The sequence below is a fragment of the Gopherus flavomarginatus genome, chromosome 2, assembly GCF_025201925.1.
Source record: "Gopherus flavomarginatus isolate rGopFla2 chromosome 2, rGopFla2.mat.asm, whole genome shotgun sequence".
NCBI classification, from domain to species: Eukaryota; Metazoa; Chordata; order Testudines; family Testudinidae; genus Gopherus; species Gopherus flavomarginatus.
Window position 1 is genome coordinate 300,677,981 of NC_066618.1, and position 21,585 is coordinate 300,699,565.

The window sequence follows — 21,585 nt, forward strand, 5'->3', positions numbered from 1 at the left end:
CTCACAAAACATTTCCTGAATCTTTTTTGTTGTGTATATTTTGAAATAAATGACCAAAAATAATTGAAACTGGTGTGATTATATTGTGTTATTTTGACAAATAAAATTTGCAGAATTTGAAAATACTGGGTGCAGGATTTTTCATTTTTGGCCCAGAATCCCCCCCCCCCCGGAGTAACTAATGGAGGGGGCAGAAACGAACTCCATCCACCCAGTGCTCGGGGCTTTGGCCCCTTTTCTCCTCTCACACAGGCAGCACTAGGAGAGAATTCCTGAGCAAACCACCACAGGAGTAAAAGAACCCCGGGGCCATTAATACCAAGCCAGAGGGGAGGAAAGGCCAAATCCTGGGCCCTGGGGGACATTTCAAATCCCAGTGGTCCTGCTGCATTCTGGCAAGTGGGCAGGCACGAGCCGGAATAGAGTCCTCAACCTGGCGCATTCCAGGTAGTCATGTGCCAGGGTCTCCCTCATGCCGCAGAGGGACAGGTGACCCGCGCCAGGTACTTGCCCGTGCTCACAGCTCCATGAAGGAGCCGCCAATTACTATCCCTGGCAGGCCGTGGGACCAAGGTGGAATACAGGCTGGCCCACTGAGGTTCCTCACCCTCACTAGACCCCACCACTTAGTGTCCAGGCGGAACACGAGGGTGAGGAAATGGCGAGTACGGAGCACGCGCGTGTACAGATGTGCCCTTGGCATGGTTCGGAAGCGAACCAGCTGCAGGTCACACAGGCGGCTCAGGGTTTCAAATGCCAGTGGTGAACAGGCTCCACCCTGCGCAGGAGAGCAGCGTTACAGACTCTTCCCCCACCAGGGAAACAGGCACAGGCCATTCCAGCATTTACCCTTCCTCCTGCTGCCCATTCGGATAGCGTCAGCTAATTGCCCCTTTACTTCAGGGGTACCTGCTCTACTGCTGCCCTGGGGGTTTGGCAAAGAGCTACAGGGACCATTTGAGGGCTGGAAAAGCTGCTTTAGAGTGAGACAACTGAAGCTGAATCTTATCCCAGGGAGGATTAAGAGGTGACTGGAGCATGGCCTGCAATGGGGAGAAGGTTTCCTATAGCTAAGCGGTCTTTCAGCTGGCAAAGTCAGAAGAAGAACCCGGGGTAGAAAATGAAGTTAGACAACTTCAGACTAGGAATAAGGTGCAAAATTTCCAAATGGACGGAAAGTAACTATTGGAACAACTGACGTGAGGACACAGAGAATCCACCATCGCTTGGCCTTTCAGTCAAGACTAGACATGTCTAAAGAAAATGCTCTCGCTCCACCAAACGTAGGGGCGAGGCAGGAATTACTGGGTGAAATTTTAGAGCCTGTATACGCAGGTCAGACTAGATAACACAATGCACTCAAACGCTCTTACTGCCCCTGGAGCTCCATAGGAGGGCGTGAGCCTATGCCTGCTTGTTTGGACACAGGTGGAGGGGTTTGGGCATCACCAGAACCTCATTGCTGGAAGGGCAACCTGCATCGGCTTGAAAAACAGCAAAAAGGTGGCAGCCTTCCCCTGAACACCCGGCCAGCCATAGTCCTTCCTAGAAGTGCCAGGAAACCGTGGCAGCCATCAGTTAGAGAAGACAGCAAGTGGCAACAGCCTCATCAGGTCTCAATGCTCTGCACCGGCACCCCAAAATCTTCCCTGGACAGAGGTCACAGGGAACATCCCTCCCTGCCGTGGAAGGCATATGAACATAGTGGGATCTGCGAACTGATTAAGGTGCTCTTGGTAGATCTATCCTCACTGAGAAGATTACACAGTGCCCAGCTGCTGGGCGGGTTCCTGGACCAGAGGATTTTTGCTCATCATCACTAGTGGCAGAGAGGTCACCCCTGAAAACTGAGACCTCCGTTGCTCACCAGTGTCTCCAACCCCAAACTCTGGAACAGCTAACAGAGGAAGGTTCCCTGAGAAGATGTGTGGTTGACGAAGTCTTCGCTTTATAGATACCAGAGAGTTCAGCAGCATCAACTCCCCTCTAGGTGTCCAGCAACAGAAGAGTTTGCAGAAGCAGGTGTTTCAGATTTGAAAGCCAAAAGCAGTAAGGCCCTATCAGTGCTGCAGCACAGTGTCAGGACACCAGCTATAACCCTGGACCTATGCTTCCTCCCGTCCTTGGATTTAGAGGGTGTCTACACAGCTGGCCGGGGCTCAGGCTGTAAAACTGCTGTGCAGATGTTGGGCTGGGGCTGGAGCCCGAACTTTGGGACCTCACAAGGAAGGAGGGACAAACAGGACGATTCCCAGTGCAAACACTCCACACACAGCTCCCTCGGCACAGCCTAGAAAACAGATAAATACTAACCCATCGGTACGTTCAGATGGAGGTTAGTGAGCAAGGGGACACGCCAGGGGATTCCAGCCCCTGCCTATCGCAACAGAGGGGAATGAATGATAGTTGGGGGTCAGACTAGGTGATCAGAACAGTTCCACTTCTGGCCTTAAAATCCAGGTTCTCCAGAAGGAGCATTACTATCCTCAACCCTGGCTAGTGGTCGTTGCCCGAGACACTCCCTGCCCAGGATACACCAAGCCACTCAGAGGCTTTTGCTCAAGTCTCTGGCCCCACACCAAGCCACTGGCCATGCTGTCCTCTTAGGGACATAGAAAATAAATTTTATTATCCGTTTTAAATTTCTACATTGTCGTTGCATCACTAACCATGATCCTCATGAGAAGAATGCAGCTAACTCTTTACCCGGACAGACAACAAGATCAGCCTTCGGCCATAGCCAGAGTTTGAGATCGTTACCGCACAGAGGGAAAAAGGAACCTATGTTTTTGCTCTTTTTTCATACTCAACAGAAATACAAATAAAATTCCAGAGAGCCCCCCAGTTCCTGCCTTCCGGAAAGCTGCTGCTCGCAGATGGCAGAGTGGGTCAGCGCTGGCGGAATAGGAGGCAAGCGCAGCCATGGTGGGGCTCGAAGCTGAGAACTGAGTTCAGGGCTGCACTCCAGCTGCCGCAGGAACCGGCGACCCCAGAGCGTTTGGAGAGGAGATGACGGGCGATGCGGCCAAGCTGCCAATGGGCTGGGCTGCAGACATTGAGGTAAGACCTGTGCCAGGGAGAGGGTAGAGAGTCAGGCCAGCAGAGGCAGCAAAGGAACAATGGCAGGGAGGGAACAGGCCAGAGGCTGCTCCTCATGGCACCTCCTACCCCACTCTAGCGCGAAGGCCAGGCCCCCAATGCCAATCCAGCTCCCTGGAGAGGGAGTCAGGCGGGTGGCACAGAAAGGGCAGCCTTTCCCGTCTTCCCTGACCGGAGTCACTGCTCCTCAGTACCACAGGACTCCAGAACACAGGACCCTACCTGCCAACATACTGGAGGCGCTGACAGGTGTGTTACTGGCTGACAGTCCAGCTGAGGGGCCCATCCTGGCTGGATCTTTCGCTATGGGATCTGCAAGGGAAAGGGTGAATAAGACGAGCATCCGCACGCACAAGAGACTCCAAATCCATAAAGAGAGCTGGGTGCTTCCAGAGGGTCTCCCTCACCATCCCTGATAGCCTGCAGCCAGGGACAGCAGCAGCCACGCAGCAGGCCAGTGGGAGGTGCTGGCAGATGGCCACAGACAGGGGAGGAGCCGCACTCAGGGTCAAAGGTGAAGCTACACTCAAGGTGGGGGAAGCAAGTGGGAAATCCGGGCGCTTGAAGACAGGATGCTCCACTCCCGTAAGAGACAGGGAACCAGCTCACTCTGCCAGCAGGTGCCCCCGGGAACGCTGGCTATCAGCAGCCATGAAACAGAACAGCAGAGACTCATTCTTACAGCAGCAGTGTGCATGGGGCTTGAGACAGGAGGTGACTCACTCCCTGCCCTGGGGAGTTTATCTACATTGGGCACTGACAACACAGTAGTGTCAGCAAAGGAGAGGGAATCCAGCTCTTGGGGGGCTGGGCTCTCCCCACAGGGAGCAGCATGTCTAAGCCGCGTTGCTTCACCCAATTCTGATGGCCAGTCGTCGTTTTACAGGTGCAGTGCCTGGGTAGGAACGGGCAGTGCTCGAGCAGGGCGTGGGGAGAAAGGAAAGTGCAGACGGCTGAGCAGGAAGAGAGAAGGGCAGAGGACCAAGAACTGACCCATGGGGCTGCCAGAGGGGCCAAGAGACGCTGCTCAGTGATAGAGTGGGACCAGGTGTCTGCACCAAGGGGAGGTGCAGAAAGGAGGCTGCTGCCCAGACACGGGAGGGCGCTGGCCATGCTGTGGCCAGAGTGACACTTGTCCAGGAGACTGGGGAGGTCCCAGCAGTGCACAGCTCAAGGCAGGGCAGGGACTGAGATCAAGGGCTGGGAGAGGGAATGGGGGCAGCCAGGACAGAATGGCCGGAGGAGAAAGAGACGCTGGCGTTGCTCCTACGCACAGAAGTATGGGTGCTCCATGGCCTCCCGGGCAGTGAGTCGCGTCTGGTGGTCGTAGCGCAGCAGCTTGTCCAGGAAGTCGAGTGCCTCCGTGCTCACGAGGTGCTGGTTCTCACTGTGCACGAAGCGCTCCCATCGCTTGCGGGAATGTCTGCAAGGAAGACAGCCAGCCTGGAACCCGGCCTGCTGCACCCTAGCCCATCCCCCTGGAACTCCCCCTCACTAACACTCGCCCCAGCTCTCTGCAGCCCCATGCATAGGGCCCTATCAAATTCACAGCCATGAAACACACGTCACCGACCATGAAATCTGCTCTTGTGTGTGCTTTTATCCTTTACTATACAGATTTTATAGGGGAGAGCAGCATTTCTCAAATCGGGGGTCCTGACGCAAAAGGGAGTTACAAGGGCAGGAACAAGGTTATTTTAGGGGGGTTGCGGTATTGCCACCCTTACTTCTGCGCTGCCTTCCGAGCTTGGGGGCCAGAGAGCGGCGCCTGTTGGCCGGGTGCCCGGCTCTGAAGGCAGCGCCGCCAGCAGCAGCAGTGCAGAAGGGTGGCCGTCCGACAAGCCCCCTCCCCACAATAACCTCGCAACACGACCCCTACAATTACAACACCCTGACATTTCAGACTGAAATAGCTGAAATCATGAAATTCATGATTTTAAAAATCCTATGACCATGAAATTGACCAAAATGGACAGTGATTTGGTAGGGCCCTACCCATACAGCAGCAACCCGCCACAGCACGGTGACACCCCCTGAAGTGTCCAGTACTGTTTTCCCCGCAGATGAGACACCACCTGAAGCACAGCACCCAGCCAGAGACCCTGACTCTCCAACATGGAGGAACCAGCCAGCCTTACTGCTCCACTTAATCCCAAACCAGCACACACTTGGTCATCAGCTCCCGCTTCTGTTCTTTCTGCAGGTGGCTCTACACAGCCACCCGGGGCAGGACAGAGAGCGCGGCTACACCAAGCCACTGCTCTGGAGGTGCCCAGTGCAGGGATGTGGTTACCTCAGCCAAATCACCAGCTTTATTCTGCAGGGAGCTGAGGTCTCATCTGAGGGGCTAGAGAGAACTCCCCTGATCCCTGAACTCCTCTGAAAATGCTGCCCTGAGTCAGAATTTGGTAGGCACGAGGGCTAACCCATCATCTCGGTGTCCTGAGAGCTTTAGCATCTCAGTTTTATTACTAAACGAGTACTTCCATGAACCTGCTGCCACAGCCACCTGGAATCATGGGAATGGAGCTTCCAAGCGCAGGGTATTAGATACATGGATTATAGCCTCTCCTGCCCCCCACGTATGTACCTGCAGTCTCTCTCCGACGCGTGGGGAGGGAGATTCCCTGTAGTTCTCCTAGACAATGCTTCAGCTTTGTCTAAGGCCTCCAAAGTTTACCAATGAAATTCAGACCCCAGGGCCTCACTTTGAGGTCTCCCCAGAAAACAGCCGGCACCCCCAGCACCACACTGGGGGATGGTACATGCTCCGAGGGAAGAGCTCCCCCTGCTGAATCATTCTTAACCCTTCCTGAACCCCATTTTCTGGGGAAGGCTCCCATTCAAGGGCTAAAGCAGCCTCAGTTTATCTTCCTGGAGCTTGACCGGGTGTGAGTCTGTCACAGATCACGGATTCTGTGACTTTCCAGGACCCCCGTGACTTCTGCAGCAGCCAGTGCGTCTGACTCCAGGGCTGCTGGGGCAGTCTCAGGCCACTGTGCTGCCCCCCACCCCCATCAAGCACCAGAGGCAGTACTGGGCCGCTCCCTGCCCCAGAGCACCCAAGAGTTAGTCGGGGGTCTATAGCGTGATGAAGTGGGACTGGTTTTAATGTTCTCTCTGAATACTGTGGGGGGGCCTCAGCTCTGGCCGACCCTCTGTCGCCTGGCAACTAATGGCCAGGCTCTTTCCCCTGCAAGGGGATGCTAAAGGTGTGGGAGACAGAGAGATCAGGTGAACTTCTGGCCCGGGAAAGAGAGACAGCCCAGAGAAGAGGGGCTGGAGCGGGGTTGGGAGTTTTTTGGAAGCTGGCTGAAAAATGGAGGGGAGCCCCAAGGAGGCTTGGGCCTCCCAACGGAGCTGTGGCCGCCCTGGGCCCCAGATGGACCTAACTAAGGTGGGTCTTGTTGTCTGTACTGGCAAGACCTGTTTTGGACTGTGCTCCTATCGTCTAAATAAACCTTCTGTGTTACTGGCTGGCTGAGAGTCACGTCTGACTGCAAAGTGGGGGTGCAGGACCCTGTGGCTTCCCCAGGATCCCAACTGGGTGGACTCGCTGTGGGAAGCACATGCTGAATGCTACGTGTGAGCTTCCTGCCCTGCAGACAGTCTGCTCCAAGGGAGAGGGGGCTCCCCAAAGTCCTGCCTGGCTTTGTGGGGAGCAGTTCCAGACCAGTGCCCGGGGACTCCGTCACAACTGGTGTTAGAGGTTGGATCTACTGCACCCCATGGACAGCAATGGGGAGCAGTAAAACGAAGGGGGATTGACAGGGACCAGGCATGTCGAAGATTCAGAGATGGTTTCAGGGGGCGATTAACCCTTGGGAGTGTGTGACCAGAGTGAAGGCTCTCGCAGTAACAGGGTCCCCCGGGGGATTGCAGCGAGCGGTCTAAATCTTAGCTTTAAGCACCCAGGACTAAACCTTAGCTTTAAGCACCGCCACTGCCTGCAGCAATAGCTCCAGCCCACAGACTGAGAGGCCAGAGGAAAGCTCACCTCACCAGCTGGAGAAAAGACCACGTAGGGATCAAGTGTGGCCAGTGCAGTGAGACTGCTACTTCCCTGCACTGGGGAGAGGCTAGGTCAGGACATCCTCAGGGGAGATTCAGGAAGGGAAGGAGAGGCAGGAACTCCAGCTGCCCCAGCACCCACCTGCCTAGGATATCATTGAAGCGGGGATCCAGCTCTATGTTGTACTTGTCAATGTAGTCATACAGGTCCTCCGTTCCCAGCACCTTCGCGATCCGCACAAGCTGGGGGAGGGGAGAGAAAGAAGAACCACTAAATCCAATGGCACGTAGGCAAATCCTACCTGAGTGGCCAGGGTCACCAGGCCACATCTGGGCTGTACGTGATTTTCCATACCAAGCAAGTCCAGCATCTGTGATCCAGCAGCAGAGCACAGAGACAGAACGCGAGGCCTAGCTGCAGGCCTCCCAGCCCTTCACTGCCTGACACTAGACGCCTTTGTGCCAAGCGCTACAGGGACAACACAGAGACAATGCACACAGTGGGGAGGCTCTGCTTGGAACCAGAGCACGTCTGTAGGGATCGCCCCACCCTTCCGGACATTCCTCTGGGGGCTGCCCGCTAACAGCCGATTTAACACCCCAGTGAGGTGCGATACACCAGGCCCCTACTTTCAGAGGCTAAGAGGGTGGGTTACAAGGCCCTAGGTCAGCATTCAACAGAGCTAGACCATTGGCATCAGTAACGCCAGCACATCCATGTTTACTGCTGCTGCCCCTGACTCAGGAGAGGGGAGCCCCGTGTAGGCTTCCCCTGGGCCCGCGAAGGAACCTGGGCCTGTGGAGGATCTCCAGAGTGCAGTGAAGGGTCTCTGCTCAGCTGCTGCTGACAGCAGAGGTGACAGGCCAGCTGAGACGAGTGAGGGTGCAGGGGAGGTCCCAGGGCCTGGCTGACAGCAAGGTTTGAAGGGCACTATGATTTCAGCTATGTCTGCACAACAGAGCCGATGCAGACTAGCCCCCTAGCATGGACGCCAGCAGGAGGAGATTTCCAGCCCGCGTAGGAATAGCACCTCCAGGCAGCATTAGCTGTGCCGACAGCAGCTCCCGTCTGTTGGCAGAGCTGCGGTTGTCAGCACAGCTGGGGGGTTGCCAGCACAGCTATGGCACTAGGGCGTTGGTTATTTCACACCCACCAACACAGCCGTGCCAGGATACGTGTACACCAAGACCAGGACTACACCACACACTTACTTTGGGATAACTACATCACTCAGGGCTGTGAAAAATCCACCCCCGAGCGACGCAGTTATACCGACCTAACCCCCCATGTAGACAGCGCTGTGGGTGACACAGCTACCGAGGCGGGTTAAGCCGATGGAGAGCCGTTTCCTGTCAGCTTAGAGCATCTTCACCAGACGCACTACAGCGGGACAGCTGCGCCGATGCACGTTTGTAGTGTAGCCCTGACACGAGCCTTGTTTGTAAGCTAAGACGTAAGGCCCTTTGCTCAAGGATGGCCTTTCTCTGTTCAGATCAAGCATTAACTTGGGAATGCCTTCTCCAGCCCATGTCAGGGAACGTTCTCGGCTTCAGTGAGCAGAGTTCCAGTGGTGTGGGGGGAAACGGGGGGGGGGGGAGGAGGGGGGGCACAGAGCCCTAGTCTCGAGCACCTTGGCACTTGTCTATAGCTCAAAGAACCAGTTGAGGTTTGTCATTAACACCCCCACCTCAGCTTCACCCATCCTTCCGACAGTGACTCAGTGTGTCGACATTTTCATCTCCTAGGAGAAGCAACAGTGGGGGGAACAGTGGTGCCCCGGCATGATGGAGGGGCGGAGTTGGGCTGCAGGGAGTCGCTGAAATACAGGGTTATGGGAGGGTGGCACACAGGGAGCTTGTGGGGGGATGGAGGGATGCAACAAGACTCTGGTACGTGCAATGAACTCAGCCTACAGAAGCAAAAAAGGGTGCAACCAGGGCTTAATTTGTGCCAGGGCTTGCCAGGGCTGAGCCCCAGCACCGCCGGGCCCGCTGGTTCAGAGCCCTGGCGCCGCCGGGCCTGGCAGCTTCATTTATGAAAATAAAACAATTGCTTGAGCCTGGCCCCCCTTTCATTACAAATGACGCCCTGAATGCAGCCCCCTAGTTATCTCTGGGTTCCGCGCACACGAGGCTGCACGCACTGGTCAGATATTGCACTGCCTGTGCAGGTGGTTATTGTCCTGGTTCTCTAGAGGGCCGGTCTGTTGTCCTAGGATTGCTCCGGAGAGCTGGTGGCTGGTCCGTTCTAGGATTGCTGGCAAGTGCAGGGCTGCCGGAGCCGATACTTCAGAGAACAGAGCACTGACGCATTCTTTAGACCCCTCTCTCATCCACCGAGTCTCACCTGGTTTGTGCAGAAAGAGAGCTAGAGGGTAAAGGAGGGGCTGTGTGGGGTCCTGCGCCCCGACACCCTCAGCTCACCTGGTCATAATTATCATGGCCGTGGAAGAAGGGCTCCTTCCGGAAGATCATACTGGCCAACATGCAGCCTAAACTCCACATGTCCAGGCTGTAGTCATACATCTGGAAAAGCCAAGGGGAGAGAGCTGGGAGTCAGCAGCAGCTCCAAGCACCCCCAGCCGGTTACCACTGGCTCAGGAGAGAGATCAGGCCCTGTCCTCCAGCACCACAAACCCCGAGAAGATCCCTCAGCCTCCGGCAGAGAACAGGGGGTGTCAGTTTGGCTGACAGTTCCTCTTCCAAGATGCCGTTAGCCCAGGGCCCTCAGTCTCTTGTTCATAGGCCTGGGTTTCACCTGCATTTCATGGTCACTCTTCTACCACCTTCCTTTCTCCTCCCGGAGGAGCCCTCCCAGCTGTGTCGCACTCGTTTATATTCACTGCCTCACTTGTCCCCTCCCCTACACCTTTCAGCATGGCCTCATCCTGGCCAGGTCCCCTCCCCTCCATCCATGGTAGCCCTTCCACCCCTTGGACACACTCTAGTTTGATGACAAAGTCTCTCTTTTCTCCGAGAATCAGCCCCACTGTCTTAATCTGTAACACCCCTTCTTAGGGGAAAGCTGCACAGCCAGTGCCCAGCCCTGCATGGTGTGTCTGGGGGGAATAGAACAGCTGCACCCCCCCCTCCTGCAAGTGTGTATTTCCACTCCCCCCAAGGAGCCGACGAGGAACAGGAGCCCCGACCTGTACAAAGGCTGCGCAATCACTGCAAGGACCGACAAGGCCAGCAGCTGGCACTGTTCACCTGCTCGGCTTCTTAACGTACCTGGTAGTCTACCAAGAGCTCCGGTCCCTTGAAATACCTGGAGGCCACGCGAACATTGTACTCCTGCCCAGGATGGTAGAACTCAGCCAGGCCCCAGTCTATCAGTCGCAGCTGTAGTGGGAAAGAGACAGCGCCATTACCGGGCCGGGCCTGGAGTGCCTGGTACAGCCAGCACTCTGCCCTTCCCCAGGGGGATCCCAAGGCCAGGGAGACGCAGGAACTGCAGCGGAAAACCAGACACTTTGCGTTCTCAGCTGCTGTGATAATTGGGCCTACAAATGCACCCTAATTGTGAGCGTACCTGTCAGACCTGCGAGAAAGTTTCTAAAGAGCCACAGAAACCTAGAACAACAGATGCTGATGGGAAAAGGCGCAACTGGAGACAGACTGAATTAGCCGCGGACATAACTTGAGGACTGTGTTAAGATCACGGCTGGTAACCAGAAGGGTGGGACCTGAAATCAGTGAACAAAATTGGAATGTCAAAAATTAGGCCTAATCGGTGAACAAAATAAGGAGGGGAAGGAAGGGGTTTTCCACCACTTCTCCCTTTTGGGGTCCTCAAAAGGAGACTTTTTGGGGAAAAAGCTGCCATCGTGACGCTGACTGCAAGACCAGGGGAGGGCACCATTATGGCTGCCAGCCCCACAGGCTACATCCTAGCCAAGAGATGTCCTGACCAGACCAGGCCAGAGAGGGAAACTGACGACATCACCACTAAATCTCGAACACGTGTCTCCTCCTCCACCCCGTGTCCTTTTTCTTCCCTGTCTTATTTCTCCTCCTTCCCAGCCCTCTCCTTTTGCCTGCTGTCTAATGAGCATCTAGCATAGTCAGACAAGACTGGTCATTTTGTGACCAGAAAGGCAGCTAAATGCAATGCCCTGAACATCCGATGCTGCTCCAAAGTTTTCCAAGTCTCGGAGCAGCTGATCAAACCGCATGCCATGCTAGTGTTTTCCAGCCGCGAGGTTGCAAGTCGGAGAACACCAGAGACAGAAGCCGCATTTACTATCTTTGCTGCTTTGCATTCCCCTTGCGTGCGTGTTTGTCGTCATTTCTCTCTTATGAAAAGGGGACTGGACTTTAGCAGCAGCTTCAGCCCATCTCTACCAAGGTGTCTCTTCCCCAAAAGGACAGTCATTCCGATCTCTAACCACAGCTAAGAGGCTGTCAGACCAGGGGCATTTTCCTTCTAAAATTCTCTGTCCAGCTAGAGGGAAAGGAAACAAGGGATGTTACTAAAATGAAAGCTTTACCCATTGCCTGACATTTCAAATGGTTTTCCTCCTTTTCCGTATCCTTCGGGAAAGGTTAAAAAGCGTGTTACTGGGGTGTTTGCCAGGGACTAAGCAGGCAGCTCTCTGCGTACCAAACCCCAAACTCTGCTTAACACTGTTTAGTGTTGGACCAGTGGTCCCCAACCTTTTCGTCTGGCAGGTGCCAGACGAAGGACCGTGGCGGCGGTGGAGCATCCGCCGAAATGCCGTCCAATTCCTGTGGCATTTCTGCGACGCCTCTAGATGACGTCGCTTGTCAGCGGCAAATGGCGTTATTGAGAGGCGTCGCCGCCGAAATGCCGCAGAAATTCAGCGGCATTTCGGCGGATGCTCCACCGCCGGCCAGGACACGAGTGCATTTAGATGCCCCCGCGGGCACCGCTTTGGGGACCCCTGTGTTGGACAGTTTCGGGTCACGTTACACCTTTGGGCCCATTTATTCCATCTCAATTAATACAACACATCTGAGGATCTCAAAGCACTTTCTAAATGTGAGCAAATTCCTACCAAGCTTCACAAACAGCCCCTTGAAGTAGGTCAATATTAGCCCCAGAGGGGAAATGACTTGCCCACAGCCCTGCAGTAAGTCAGCGGCAGAGATGGGAAGGTGCTGTGGATAAACTGAAGGGGAAGTGACCCAGAACAGGTGGGTCTGGCCTCACCTCCCCAGCACAAGGAAGTGGCAGAACATGGCCCCCGAGAGAGAACTTTCTTTCCCTGCTAAGGATCACAGGAGTTTGCTGGCAATAGGTAGTTTTGTCCTTGACATGCACCACACAAGAATGACCAGCACAGCTCTCCGAGCAGCCTCCCTTTGAAGTCCTGGGGTTTTTCAGGGTCCCAGATGGAGGCTCACTACAAAGGCTCTGGGAGCAATCTAAAGTTACAGTTACAAGCTCAAGTTACTGACAAACAGGTGGCAAATAAAACCGAGTTTACTAGATACAGGTGTGGTTTTTATGGGCACCTGTATCCCCAGACAAACAGGAGTGTTGGGGGACAGCTGCAAATTCATCACCCCAGGCTGAAGCCTGCTGGGGACCTGCTATAGCCAGGGCTGGTCAGTCTGTTCCCAGGCAAGGCTCCACTCGAATCCACTCGCTGCCTGCATACCACCAGCCCCTGGGTCCCACTGCTGCCACGTCCTCCCTGTAGGAGATGGGAGCGAGAGACTGGAGCACAGCGCGGGGAAAGGGCTGTGAGCATATTAGCCCCAAGTGGCACTAACTCAGCCGCCTGTCCAAGGGAAGCAATGGTATTAAAACCAGAGCTGAGCAAACTGCCGCTAAGTTTCTGATCAGGATAGGCCCAGTGTGTAAATGAGCCTGAGGCAGCACAAAGGAGAAGCATGAGCACATGTGCACACGAGTGTGCAAGAGGAGAACTCTTTGCTCTGCAATTTTCAGGAGGTTTCTTCACTGGGACTTGGAAGCCTAGTTTGGAAGACAGCTAATGGTCTCTGCTCACTGCTGCATCAGACACCATGGGCAGGGGGTCGGATCAGCAGCAGCTCCTTTCCTCTTCACACTATATCAGACACACACAAGTGAGCTATCCGGTGCTGCTCAGCAGCGGGTCTCGGGCAGAGGAAGGGAAAGAAAGGCACGCTCAATTGCGGGATTTTTGTGGGCCCCACCTTACCTTTCTGTGCTCGTGGTCTATCATGACATTGTGTGGCTTGACGTCTCTATGCATGACCCCCATGCTGTGACAGTAATCCAGTGCCTGGGAACAGAACAACAGAGGCAGCATCATGTCACTGACTAGCAAATCCCCTGCGTACCTAGACACACTAAGTGCAATGTAAGGTTTGGCACCAGCTGTTACAGAGGGAGAGAGTCACGGGCCACACAACCACAGGAACTTCATGGGCTGAACCCCCAGGCAGCAGGAAGAGCAGTCACCACTTCACTGACACGAACCCGAGCTCTGAGCGCACACATTCTCCGGGCTCTGTTCAGGTGCAGGCCCTTTTACTGCCCCAGATAAGCCCATAGGATTGATCACCCAATCAATATACTCTCCTGCTTCCGACCTCTCTGCATTCCGGCGGGAGGAAAACCAGGCTCCTTTGTTACCAAACTCACTTAGAGGAGGGCTCTGCCAGGATGCTCTATTAAACCCCCCAGTAGCCACAGGCAGCATTAAAGACCATACGGTGGTCTGCACTTTGGCTACCCCTGCTGCACTGGTGCCAGTTCCACCGCAGCCCTGATCTCTGGTTTCCCAAGCTGACCCTTCGCCCAGGTCCAATTCTCAGTCCCAGACACTTACTGGTCTGGCCCAGTGCAAAGGGGGAGACCTAGGCTTCATTTCTGTCTTGCTTTTCAAGCCCCCAAATTCCAATAGCCCTTCCCAGGTGCCTCCTGTGACTAAGGAACTGCACAATGGGATTCTGGCCAGTTTGTGGCTGGACGGGTGATGGTTGTAATGCGGGACCGGGTGACACCTAGATAAAGTGCTGATACCCCTCTTCACGCTGGCCAGCCACCTTAGAAAACCACACGCTTCCCCATGCAAGCTGCTTGCAACTAGCGCCAACCCTGATACTGGGCCTGAAGTGGGGAAGGAGGATGGATGGTTTCTCAGGGTCACAGGACCTCAACGAGTCAGTGACTTTGGGACCTCCACATCCCAAGACATGGTTCCACTCACCAACAAACTCTACAGCCTGCTTCCTCTGCCCTGCTTGGGATTTACCTGGGAGCTCCCTGCGTTGCTGCTCAGGAAGCCATCACATGTGACTAGCAGGCACCAACTCAGGGGGGTTGTGTAGCCAACTGGCTGCTGTGCCCTGCCTCCTGCCTTTGCATTCTGACTACAAGGAGGAGACGTAGCACCTCACCCCCGATCACTGCAATACAGAGCACCCACCCATCACCTTAGGAAGACAGGCGAGGTCCCTCTCTCTCAGGGCACTCACCTTTAAGATTTCATACATGTAGAATCGAATGTCGAAGTCAGATAGTGTCTGGTACAATTGCTGCAAGTAAGAAATCGGAGCGCAGTTAATGAAATGCCCCACACGCTTGTGCACAGCATCTTATCGTCTCCTGTAAGCTCTAGGGCAGTGACATGCATGTCTATTGGCACAAGAGCGCCACTGCACACCACATAGCAAGTCGGGCCTCACTAGCCCCCTGCATGACAACAGGAATTGCACAACAGAGGAGGACTTTTGTGCTCAGACCTCAGGCCCTGAAACTCCAGGCCTGGCCAACCAACTGAGAATGCTCCTGGATGGGGCCCAGGGGGAGAAGCGATCTTGAAGGACTGGGGCCGGACTCAGGCCATTCTGGGCTCTTAAGATTGTAACCCTCACACCCTGGTAGGTCTCTAGTGCACAGCCCACAGTGCCTGCTCTGTGCCCCAGCTGTTACAACCAGGAACCACCAACACCAACAGAAGAGGAGCTGAACCCATAAACTGGTCAACCCCTCAACCCACAGAGGCCTTCATCCACACTCCAGTACTCCCACCTCGTGAAATGGAGGTAGAGCAGATGGAGCAAGATGCTCCTGTCCTAGGCCTAGGAACAGGGAGAACTTGGTGCTACTAGATCCTGACACTGAGGATGGAGCTAGACCAGCAGGTCTCAAACTTCACTGCACCGTGACCCCGTTACACGACCCCAGGACGGGGGGACCAAAGCCCTGGGCGGGGAGCATGTAACCTTAACCCCAGGCAGTGGGGCTTGGCCTGGACCCCAGCAAGTCTAACATCAGCCTTGGTGACCCCATTAAAATGGGGTCCTGACCTACAGTTTGAGAACCCCTGAGCTAGATGAACCGGGATGGAAAAAGAACGCTTGGCAATGCTGAACAACCCACCGAGGGCAGACAGCGCCTGTCTGAGACAGCTCAGAGATGAGCCCCTGGCACGCAGGAAACAGGAACCGACTGTAACATGCAGGAGACACCACTGGGGACAGAGATGGGTCTAACCACAACGTCATTTACTCTCACAACAAGGACTAAGAATCATAGAATCATAGGATTGGAAGAAACCTCAGGAGGTCGTCTAGTCCAACCCCCTGATCATACACTCTCGTTTTTCCACTGTGAACATGCTGGAGGCCTTGTCCCAAGGCCCAGATATGCATTTGGCCAACTGCATTAGTGGCTGTCAGCTTCCTCTAAAGCATCACACACAGGCCACTGCCAGAGACAGGGTACAGGGTGGAGGTAGGCTCCTCCTCTGAACAGTGTGACAGAGCTGGAGGGATACCGGCAAGATCAATCCAGTGCAGCAACTCCTGCCCCATGCATCAGGCTCCTGGGTTCCTCCCTCAGATTTTAAGCCCCTTCAGTCAACAGCACCAGCACATCCCTGAGGGAGTCGGTGATGACTCCAGGTCGCAGCAGCAGCATTTCCCAACCCATTTGCACTGAAGAGTGACAGTAACCAGGTCTGTGGCCCTGTTGGGCTCAGCAGCAGAGGCCCACTCAAGGCCTTCCCTCCCCTGCATGAGGCTGGGCACACAGTGCTGGGCCGGACTCTGAGCATGACCTGATATTACAGGGGACACCTGCAGGTGGCTGGAGCTCACTCACCTTGAAGTCTGTGTTGTTGACATGTTCGAAGACCAGGGCAGGCGTGCGAGACTGCGCAGCAGCACCAGCCATTCCAAGGCAGAGAAAGAAAAGAAAGTGGTTTAGTCCTGCACACAGAGAACAGAGCCAGCCAGGGGTTTAGCATGGCAGACACAAGGAGCAGGTCTCTTGCCCTGTTTAGGACCAGAACCCTTCACTCTCCCTCTCAAAGGGTCCTGAGGAGCTTCCCAAGCAGCATCACACTGCATAGAGCTACACCAGAGAACTGGACTGGAAAGCCACCTGGGCTAGGATCATCTCCAGTTGCGTGTGTAGTGCCCCACGTTGTGGTACTGCACATACCATAACACAAAAAGCACATGCATAGATATATATTAATCACTTCACCAACCAATGAAATGCAGCCACCTCTGGGGTGAGATGCAGCAAGTATTTAACAGCAATACTACAAAGCAGTTTAGGGCAGGAATGAAGGAAGACACTGCATCCAGCTGAGGTCTGATTTACCCCAGTGGTGTATACCAGCACTGCTGGGGTTATGGTACAGCTCTGCTCCGAGAAGCCACCTGGTGGCTCCCAGATTTGCCCTCTCTTGGCAGCCTCCAGATCCTGCATGCTCAGCTCTCACGTGAAAAAATAATAGTTTAGTTGTCAGAAGCACACGTTTCCCTTCGACTCTCAGAGCCAGCCAGACTCCTCCTGTTCCCTACATCACCACTGGAACTAAGGAGCTGGCACCAGGAACCGAGCTGGCACAAGGCAGAATGGAACCCTGCTGACTCCCAGCGTTGCCCTGGCTAGGTGGGGACGGGAGGAGTAAATGTCCCTTTGGCCAGTACCAGAGGCAGGTGTGACAGACAAAGGAGGCTGCCATGTGGCATAAGAAGTGAACCGTTATTATACTGTCACTTTTCTCACTGTAACCTCACTTTCAGTCCAGCCAGTGCTTCCAGTGTGAACCCTTCTTTGCAAGGGGTCAGCGAGATCATGTGCTACAAAGATCACATCTGTCCCCTACTGCAACGTGCTACATTAAAGGTGTCAGTCCAGGAGCAAGTGTCCGGGTTCAAGACAACCAGCCCGTCTAGAAAACAATCCAGAGCCAGGGCCTGAGGAGTCCTGTGTCTCCACCTCCTCCACCCTTCCCCGCGAAGCCGTCAGTCCGGTCCGTTCCGAGTGTGGGAAGTGCCACCTAGAGCCCAGACAGAAGCTCTGGGGTGCAGCATCCTAGAGCCTCGCTTGTTCATTAGCAAACTAGAAGGGCTCCTAAGAGGGTGCGTTCAAAATCAGCTTGTTCTTGACCTGCAAGTTGGTGGGCAAGGCAGCCTGCCCCACGGCAGGGTCGCCTGCCAGTGACCCACAAAACGGGGCGAGAGAGCAGATGTTCCAGTGGGGAAACGGCTCAGTTAATAGAAGGTGACCTGGGGATACCCCCTCCCCCAACACACAACCTCCTTTACCTGGGCACTAGAGGGCTGCACGCAGGCCCCGCCTGTTACCCCACGGCTCCTGACTCAGCCACAGGGATCACTGATGCAGTGCAAGAGGCTTCCCCCACCACCCATGACTAGAGGGGCTGAACATATGGCCCTGCCGGCTCTCCCTGCCCACGACTCCCTGTGTGGGAGATGTGCCGCTGCTGCAAGGCCAAGAAACATGTTCTAGCTCTGCCACAGGTCACTAGGTTTGATGTAGGAATCATGGGGTGAGACCATGGCCACCATTAGTCAGCGCAGACAAGGCCACTATGGTTCCTTCTCGTCTTTAACCCCTTCCCTTCCAGCCCACACTTCTTACCACAGGGTCTTTGACTATATCTAGCAGGCTGATAATATTGGGGCCTCCTCGGAGATTCTCCAGGATCTTAATCTCACGCTTTATTTTCTTCTTTTTTACTGGCTACAAAAGAGAAAATCAGAGTGTTACCACCACACATTCCTCACTGAACCCGTCTGCCACAATGACTTGGGCAGACAGCGTGGAAAACCCACATGGAGGATATGGGCTGAAGACAGTCTCAGTCTGCGTTCCTCCCCACAGAGAAGGGAGCTGCCATAACACACTGTGTGTGGTGTGGAGCCATTGGAACAATGAGCTGCAGTCAGGTTTCAGCTCCTGGGAGCGAGGACACAGTTACTGTTTCTCCTCTGGGCGGTGAGGAACTGTGATGGAGTAGGGGCTGTCTGTGTGGGGAATGGAAGAGCCGGGGAGGACTTTAGGGGATGGACGATACCGGAGCCTGTAACCTGAGCTAGGTAAGGGAGGGGAAAGGTCAACATCTTTGCCTGGGAAGGGGAACAAAGGAAGGGAGTGGCAGGAGGGAAGCAGTTTGAGTTTGGGCTTGGGGCTGTGTGGGTGGAATTCAGGGTATCCTAGCTAGGATCCAAGCACCCTGAAAGCCCAGAAGGACTCGGTGGAGGGGTCCTGACTGTGCCTGCAAGCCCTGCTGTAACCTGTGTTCCTGTTGTCCAATAAACCTTCTGTTTTACTGGCTGGCTGAGAGTCACTGTGGGTCCCAGGAAGAGGGGTGCAGGTCTGGACTCCCCCACACTCCGTGACAGGAACTACGCTGTTCTCAGCTTGTGGATTTTTCACGAGCAGGGTGGTGAAGCACTGGAATGGGTTCCCTAGGGAGAGGGTGGAATCTCCTTCCTTAGAGGTTTTTAAGGTCAGACTTGACAAAGCCCTGGCTGGGATGATTTAGTTGGGGACTGGTCCTGCTTTGAGCAAGGGGCTCATAGTATATCAGGGTTGGAAGGGACCTCAGGAGGTCTCTAGTCCAACCCCCTGCTCAAGGCAGGACCAATCCTCAGACAGATTTTTGCCCCAGATCCCTAAATGGCCCCCTCAAGGATTGAACTCACAACCCTGGGTTTAGCAGGCCAATGCTCAAACCACTGAGCTATCCCTCCCAGCAGACGACCTCCTGAAGTCCCTTCCAATCCTGATATTCTATGATTCTATGATTTCATGCTGGATTTGCAGGGCTGCTGTGACTTACTGAAATGGCAACTGAGGAGCCTCAGTGCTCACACGCCACTGCATTCGTAAATTCCACACACAGCACCGAGATGCAGCCATCTTTGGGGAGGAGAGCGGACGTTTCGGCCAAGTATATCATAAGAACATAAGAATGGACATACTGGGTCAGACTTAAGGTCCATCTAGCCCAGTATCCTGTCTTCCAACAGTGGCCAATGCCAGGTGTCCCAGAGGGAATGAACAGAGCAGGTAATCATCAAGTGATTCATTCCCTGTCAGCCACTCTCAGGTTCGGGCAAACAGAGGCTAGGGACACCATCCCTGCCCAGCCTGGCAAATAGCCGTTGATGGACCTATCCTCTGTGAATTTACCTTATTCTCTTTCAAACCCCACTATAGGCATGGCCAACCCCTACTCCTATAATTTTAGATTGCAGCAACAACAAAGCCTGGTGCCTCTGGTACTAAAGTCGTGGCTGTTTGTGTGTGTATGTGTGGGGGGTGTGTCCCACAGCACCTCCAAGTGGGGCAGAGACTGATATGTGTTAATAGACACACCCATACCCCAGCCTCAGAAGCTCTGACAGTGAGTGCAGGGTAAGTGGATGGTGGAGAAGAGGGGCAAAGAGGGAACATGTGGGGTTTCAATATGAGGAGGAGCACAGGGAACGTGTGCTGATCTGCCCGTCCCTCCCACGGACTCTTCATCACATCAGCTCTCGGAGCTGTAGATAGGGAGAGGAGGATGGTTCAGACAATGAAAAGTTCTCCCTTCCCGTCTCATGACTACAGCCTTCCTCAGCAAAGGATCCATCACCCAAAGATCAGCAGCACACACCTCAAGTGCACAGGAAAGGGGTGAACAGGGAGCACCAGGTAGGGAACAGGATGGGGTTCACAGCCCCCTGCCCAACACACCCACCTTAAGGATTTTCACCACAACTTTCTCATTGTTGGTGATGTTGATGGCTTCAAAGACTTCACTGTATTTGCCACGGCCAAGTTTCCGCACAAGCTGGTAGTCGTCTTGGTTGCTGTACAAGGAGGAAAGAAAATGGAGGAGGAGAACCCAGGTCAGAACTGAACAATGGGGGGAGGGATAGCTCAGTGGTTTGAGCATTGGCCTGCTAAACCCAGGGTTGTGAGTTCAATCTTTGAGGGGGCCACTTAGAAATCTGGGGCAAAATCAGTACTTGGCCCTGCTAGTGAAGGCAGGGGCTGGACTTGATGACCCTTCAAGGTCCCTTCCAGTTCTAGGAGATAGGATATCTCCATTAATTTAAAAAAAAACAAAACAACCAGAGAGCAGCTCTTCCAAAGACTCTGGTGAGGACAAGAGCACAGGGAGCTGTTCTGTAGCATACAGAGCTCCACAAATCCTAGGCCTGGTGAAAAGGGATACTGCTCTCTTGCCTACCTCAAAGGGCTTTATGATTAGATACTAACAGAGAACACTTCACTCACCATCTCTGGGATGGGACACAACAGCTGCTTAACAGAGTGTACGTTCACAAGTGTGTGTGCAGATTATTGCTGGAAGAATGCAGCTACCCAGATGGAATCCGCCCTGAGGGGCAACACTTCCATGCTGAAGGAGATGGTTCTGGTGATTCAAAAACTTGGCACTCTTCCCTTTCAGGAGCAGATGGAGTCAGGGCTCTTTGAGTCTATTGCCAGCTCCACCCTGAGGAGCCCTGAGCAATACGTCCCCTCTTTGTGCCTCAGTTTTGCCATCTACAAAATGGATAGTTGTGGGTTGTGAGGATTAATTCATTCCAAACTCCAACATCTACTGATGGAAGGCATTAAAAGAAGGCAAAGATTTACACAGTACTTGAAATGCAATGCTGCCCTCCTCTGGGCAGGGACCTGTCCATTTCTCTTTGTCTAGAAAGGGTCACGCACATCTGGAGCACTATAAAAATAATCTTACCAAGGGGGAATCAGGAAATAATAGGATAAATACCACCCAGAGAACCTGCATTTAAGTTAAATCACCAGGGTTTCATGAAATTCACCTGAGAGGACTAAAGGAACTAGCAAAGTGTTGGCAATTATTTCTGGTAAGTTAGGGAGGAAAGGCATAAAGCCTCCAAAGATCTGATACGAGTAAATACGCTGGGGAAACACAGGGAACAACAGGCAGAGTGTTTGACTTCATACATTGCAAATTACCAGAGTCAAGAAAAGGAGCTGATCTCTCAACAGAGAGAAGCACGGGGAGACAAGTGAACAGCATGGACACACAAACCAACCATGTCAGGCTCAGCAAACGAAGAAAACATAGTGGGTTAATAATAATAATTGGAGCTATACCAATCTCCTAGAACTGGAAGGGACCTTGAAAGGTCATTGAGTCCAGCCCCCTGCCTTCACTAGCAGGACCAATTTTTGCCCCAGATCCCTAAGTGACCTCCTCAAGGATTGAA

At 54.0% G+C, this 21,585-nt stretch overlaps 1 protein-coding gene and 1 long non-coding RNA gene across 2 annotated transcripts in view; both read right to left on the bottom strand.

Annotated features, from left to right (window-relative positions):
* Positions 1–21,585, bottom strand: part of LOC127044510 (uncharacterized) — a 158,414-nt gene that overhangs the window by 103,873 nt on the left and 32,956 nt on the right. The window lies entirely within an intron of this gene.
* The window catches only part of LOC127044480 (casein kinase II subunit alpha-like), a 43,283-nt gene continuing 24,601 nt past the window's right edge, over positions 2,904–21,585 (bottom strand). Inside the window, exons 4-14 of the mRNA XM_050939418.1 lie at positions 20,079–20,190; positions 17,972–18,073; positions 16,175–16,225; positions 14,545–14,604; positions 13,263–13,346; positions 10,342–10,452; positions 9,535–9,636; positions 7,253–7,353; positions 4,374–4,522; positions 3,322–3,411; positions 2,904–3,067 (exon numbers count right to left, since the gene is read on the bottom strand). Of these exons, the coding sequence (XP_050795375.1) occupies positions 2,952–3,067; positions 3,322–3,411; positions 4,374–4,522; positions 7,253–7,353; positions 9,535–9,636; positions 10,342–10,452; positions 13,263–13,346; positions 14,545–14,604; positions 16,175–16,225; positions 17,972–18,073; positions 20,079–20,190 (1,078 nt within the window). The 3' untranslated portion in view covers positions 2,904–2,951. The remainder of the gene's footprint in view (positions 3,068–3,321; positions 3,412–4,373; positions 4,523–7,252; positions 7,354–9,534; positions 9,637–10,341; positions 10,453–13,262; positions 13,347–14,544; positions 14,605–16,174; positions 16,226–17,971; positions 18,074–20,078; positions 20,191–21,585) is intronic.